The sequence below is a fragment of the Strongylocentrotus purpuratus genome, unplaced genomic scaffold (genome assembly GCF_000002235.5).
Source record: "Strongylocentrotus purpuratus isolate Spur 01 unplaced genomic scaffold, Spur_5.0 spur5_scaffold_18, whole genome shotgun sequence".
NCBI lineage: Eukaryota > Metazoa > Echinodermata > Echinoidea > Camarodonta > Strongylocentrotidae > Strongylocentrotus > Strongylocentrotus purpuratus.
The window spans coordinates 31,827,012-31,832,045 of NW_022145603.1; the positions used below are offsets into that span (position 1 = coordinate 31,827,012).

The following is a 5,034-nucleotide window of genomic DNA, read 5'->3' on the forward strand; positions in this document are numbered from 1 at the left end:
AAAAAAAAGGTTGAAGGATCGTAGTAGATGTGTGCTTTCTCAGGTGAATAATTTAGAGAAAGTAAATTAGGGGAAAATGCTAGTTGTTTCCTAAATTAGACAGCTTACATGCTAAATAAAAACATCACGAGTTGTATGAGTTGAAACACTTGGGTAGTAATTTCCCCGAGAAAGGCTTTTAAACTCATAGCCTGCCATGAGGCTGCATGCACGCTATCGTTATACTGCTTTGTCCATGCGAGAGAGCTATCGCTTGAGTGCCATGTGCGTGCAATGCAGCATTCATAATAGCAGTTATTGTTCATGCTCATTGGACTGTGCTGTGTATTTTGCACTCGCTATTCATAGAACCCTCGCGTTAATTAGATTATCTCCAAAACAACCTGGCACGGGAGGATTTGGGGCCTGACACAATGGGGATTAGCCCTGTGGCATGATAAGAGTTAACGGAAATGTTTATTATGGAACGACGAAGCAATTACCAAAGTGTATTGAGAGAGATAATTGTGGCAAACGCACGTGTACGCCTTAAGGTTCAAGACATGGAACGCTAAAGTAGTCCCTTTCCACATTATTGTATGTGAGAGGGAACTATTTGGAGCTCAATAAATTGAGCTTTGATCGAGTACGTGTGCGCGTGTCACACAACTATCTCTCTAAAATACGCTATGGTGATTACTATTGTGCACTTATCCAACTGATTGTGCTTAATTGTGAGGAAAAATAACAAAACTATATACATGTATACGTTTTTTTAAATCTTACCGTGAAATTCATACCAAACGTACACTTTACTGCAAAAAATATACACTCAAATTTTTATTGAAATGTCTTCTCTACCTTCGGATATCTTGTCATTTCTAGTCTCGTGTTTTTTTAGACTAAATTCAGGCTTATTTCAGATTGTGTACCTTTCTGTTTAACATTGTCATCAGTAACGACGTTCAAATTCACTGATTCCATCGCGGTAGACGCCTCTGAAACACTTGCAGACCCTATGCACACAGAAAAAAAATTTAGTGTTAATAACCCTTTGGTCCAATTTTCATATGGTCTTACATCATTTCGTCCAAACACAATTTTTTCCATCAATATTTTGTCCAATAATCAATAATTTTGTGTAAGCGTTATGCGTTTTAACCAACAATTTTTGTTTTCTCTTTGTTATTGTGTGGCTCGCGCGTGCGTGCTAATATGAACTAATAATGGGACTGCCACCCCCCCTCCCCCCATCGGGAATAGTCACTGAGTCCTATATCCATTAGGTATAATACTTTTAAATATCAATTCATTTTGTCACAGATGCACATTGAACAATCCAATTCTTCAACTAAGTTTGTATTTAAATTTAAATTCGTTCTTAATTCGTAAAGTAGAGTACACGGATCAGGGCTGTAACAAGTTACAATAACTGTTATAAGCTACTGAAATCCTCGCATTTGATTGGCTGAGAGCAACATTTTCATAGAAATTTAGCATTTGTTATGTTTGATAACAGGCTTTATAAATCAGGGCCCAGAATTTATTGTTAGAACATGTTTACAATTCGGTATTGGACCGAACGGCAATACATAATTGATTTTGTATACAACTCGTTCAGTTATAGGATCAGGGAAATCTGGTTCTGAAATCTGGGTTAGTCGGGGTAAAAAATTCATCATTTAAAAGATTGAAGAAGAAAATATTACATCGTATTAATTTAAAAGGGGAAATTTACATATACCTTTAAACAAAATGTGGAATAAAATCAATTATTATGACAGATTTGTCCCTATAAATACATCACTTTTTTTAAACATGAAATAGTGTGATTACTGTTAAAATGACAATCATACCTTCAGGTGGTGCTTCTTCTTTCTTTGCTTGTTTACTCGTGAGATACTGAACTACATCAAGATGACCATTGCTTGATGCAACAAGAAGTGGTGTCTCACCAGCATTATTTTCCCTCTTTACATGTGCTCCTTGACCAACGAGGTATTGAACTACATCAAGATGACAGATGACCATGCGTGATGCACCATGAAGTGGTGTAAAACCATTATTAGCACCTCTCTCAACCTGTGCTCCTTGACCAACGAGGTACTCAACTACGTCAAGATGACCATCATGAGATGCAACATAAAGTGGTGTGTAAAACCATTATTATCACCCTCCTTAACCTTTGCTCCTTGATCAACGAGGTACTTAACTACGTCACGATGACCTGCATCTGATGCACCAAAGAAAGAAAGCAAAGTCATAATGAAGAGCAGTCGTACCCAATTTCGTATGCTGATCAATCCGTGCTTATCTTTACCGATGAGAAACTTAACTACATCGGGATGACCATTGCGTGATGCACAGTGAAGAGGTGTCTTATCATCATGATCACACGTGTCAAACTGTGCTCCTTGGCCAACGAGGTACTTAAGTACGTCAAGATGACCCTTTTTTGATGCAACATGAAGTGGTGTAAAACCATTATTATCACCCTCCTTAACCTTTGCTCCTTGACCAACGAGGTACTGAACTACGTCAAGATGACCCATTTGTGATGCAACATAAAGTGGTGTGTAACCATTATTATCACCCTCCTTAACCTGTGCTCCTTGACCAACGAGTACTTAACTACGTCAAGATGACCCTCTTGTGATGCAACATGAAGTGGTTTTGAACCTTTAATACCACCTCTCTCAACCTTTGCTCCTTGACCAACGAGGTACTCAACTACGTCAAGATGACCCTTTAGTGATGCAACCTGAAGTGGTGTCAAATCATTATCACACTTCTCAACCTTTGCTCCTTGACCAACGAGGTACTCAACTACGTCAAGATGACCCTTTTGTGATGCAACATGAAGTGGTGTAAAACCCTTATTATCACACTCCTCAACCTTTGCTCCTTGACCAACGAGGTACTCAAACTACGTCACGATGACCTTCATCTGATGCAAAAAGAAGAGCCGTCTTACCCAAGTTAGTATGCTTATCAATCTGTGCTCCTTTACCGATGAGAAACTTAACTACATCAAGATAACCATTGATTGATGCAGCAGCAAGAAGTGGAGTCGAGCCTTATTAGCACCTCTCTCAACCTGTGCTCCTCGACCAACGAGGTACGCAACTACGTCAAGATGACCCTTTGTTGATGCAGCATGAAGTGGTGTAAAACCATTATCATCACCCTCCTTAACCTTTGCTCCTTGACCAATGAGGTACTTAACTACGTCAAGATGACCCTGTTGTGATGCAACATGAAGTGGTTTTGAACCTTTATTACCACCTCTCTCAACCTTTGCTCCTTGACCAACGAGGTACTCAACTACGTCAAGATGACCCTTTTGTGATGCAACCTGAAGTGGTGTCAAATCATTATTATTACACTCCTCAACCTTCGCTCCTTGACACAACGAGGTACTCAACTACGTCACGATGACCTGCATCTGATGCAAAAAGAAGAGCCGTCGTACCATTTGTAGTGGGATTATCAACCTGTGCTCCTTGACCAATGAGATGCTTAACTACATCGAGATGACCATTTCTGGCTGCCGTGAGTAGTGCTTTACCGACTACAGAAGGCTCCTTCGCTGTCTTTTCAGCCATGTTTTGCTATGTCTTTGGGCCCAATTGAGAAGCAAATCTTATGGATTTGTCTTCGTTCTAGACCTAATATTTCGTGTTTGTCAAAGTCACCTTTGCGTTCTGTGGATCGTTCTTGGAAGAGACTACATACGTCAGTGAAGTTACCTGCTTCACAGCTTGAGATGTATATATTTTTCTCTGTTACCCTGCAGGTTTAAACTATTCGTAGCTTACAAATGACTATGCTTTGAAAACTTATCGAATTTGATAAAGTAATACTTGCGAGCATAATTCTAATTCTTGAGGAGGCGCGTTAGCTCAGTCGCGTTAGCTCAGTCGTAGTAGAGCAGTGGTCTCGTGATCCGGTGACCCGGGTTCAAAACCATGTCGATGCGTTAGTGCCCTTTGGTAAGGTATTAATCCTCATGACCAGGTCCCATCGGAGAGGGTCTAAAGCCGTCGTCCGTCTGGTTGTTTTACTTACAAGCATTTATGCTTTTTTAGCAGTCAGGTAAAATAACCACCACCACATTCAACGTTATAATTAAAGAATCCGTCTCGGACAGTTCTGGCGTTAGTTTAAGTTTGATATCTCCACTTTATTCGTCGGATCCTTCACATAAACCAACGTCTATCTAAATATAGCATGATAGGTATGTTGCTTTAAAATGATATTGAAGATTGTCCAATCAGTTCACAAATAATGCATGCAATTTGTCCACGATAAAACGTTGGGAGCCCTTCTTACAATGTAGCTCTTTGCTTTTTATCCGAAGAATTTACCTTGTGTTCGATGGTATATTACACAAAGCTAAGAGCTCAATAGTTCATTTTGTTGTGAGTACAGTTTCCCGATCACAACGGACTAACCGGTGTAACAGTCATGTATAAACTGGCGGATCCATTGTGAGAAACGGGTGTTGTTTTGTAGGATGTCATTATGATAGGAGGCGCGGATCAAGAATTTTCCAATAGGGGGGGGGGGGGGGGGGGGCGTAAATTTCAACTCAACATACCAATACTGACAAGGTCGTATTAGAAGCACAATACCGGTACCTACAAGCAAGCACAATTTTGGAAAGCGGGCAGGCTCACGTTAAGTCTCTTGTCCGATATCAACATTCACCGTTTTAGGTCTGTAGCTCGCAAATCCGAGTAAATGGCCATAAAGTCGGTATTGAAATACCCCCTTTTTGCTTGCTGCAGAGAGGGCCTATAACCCAGCTGATAAACTAGTTTTCCAAACATAGCGTTTGCCCTACTTTCCGTCTCGTTCTCTCTCTCTCTCTTCGACTCTGTGTCTTTCAGGCTACCTCAACCCTAATTCAGTCTCCTCTCCTTTCTATCTATCTCTCCCTTACCTAGTTCTCTCTCTCTCCCCGCCTCTCTCTCAATCCCTCTCTCCTCACGTATATTTAAGTCTGTCTCTCAATTCCCAAAGTGTCCGTCATTCCCCCTGTCCACACACAAC

At 40.6% G+C, this 5,034-nt stretch overlaps 1 protein-coding gene across 1 annotated transcript in view; it reads right to left on the reverse strand.

Annotated features, from left to right (window-relative positions):
* Positions 1-3,584, reverse strand: part of LOC115925275 (alpha-latrotoxin-Lt1a-like) — a 10,477-nt gene extending 6,893 nt beyond the window's left edge. Inside the window, exons 1-3 of the mRNA XM_030988935.1 lie at positions 3,374-3,584; positions 1,836-2,090; positions 766-794 (exon numbers count right to left, since the gene is read on the reverse strand). Coding sequence (XP_030844795.1) covers positions 766-794; positions 1,836-2,090; positions 3,374-3,584 — 495 coding nt within the window. The remainder of the gene's footprint in view (positions 1-765; positions 795-1,835; positions 2,091-3,373) is intronic.
* Positions 3,585-5,034: the final 1,450 nt, after the last annotated feature.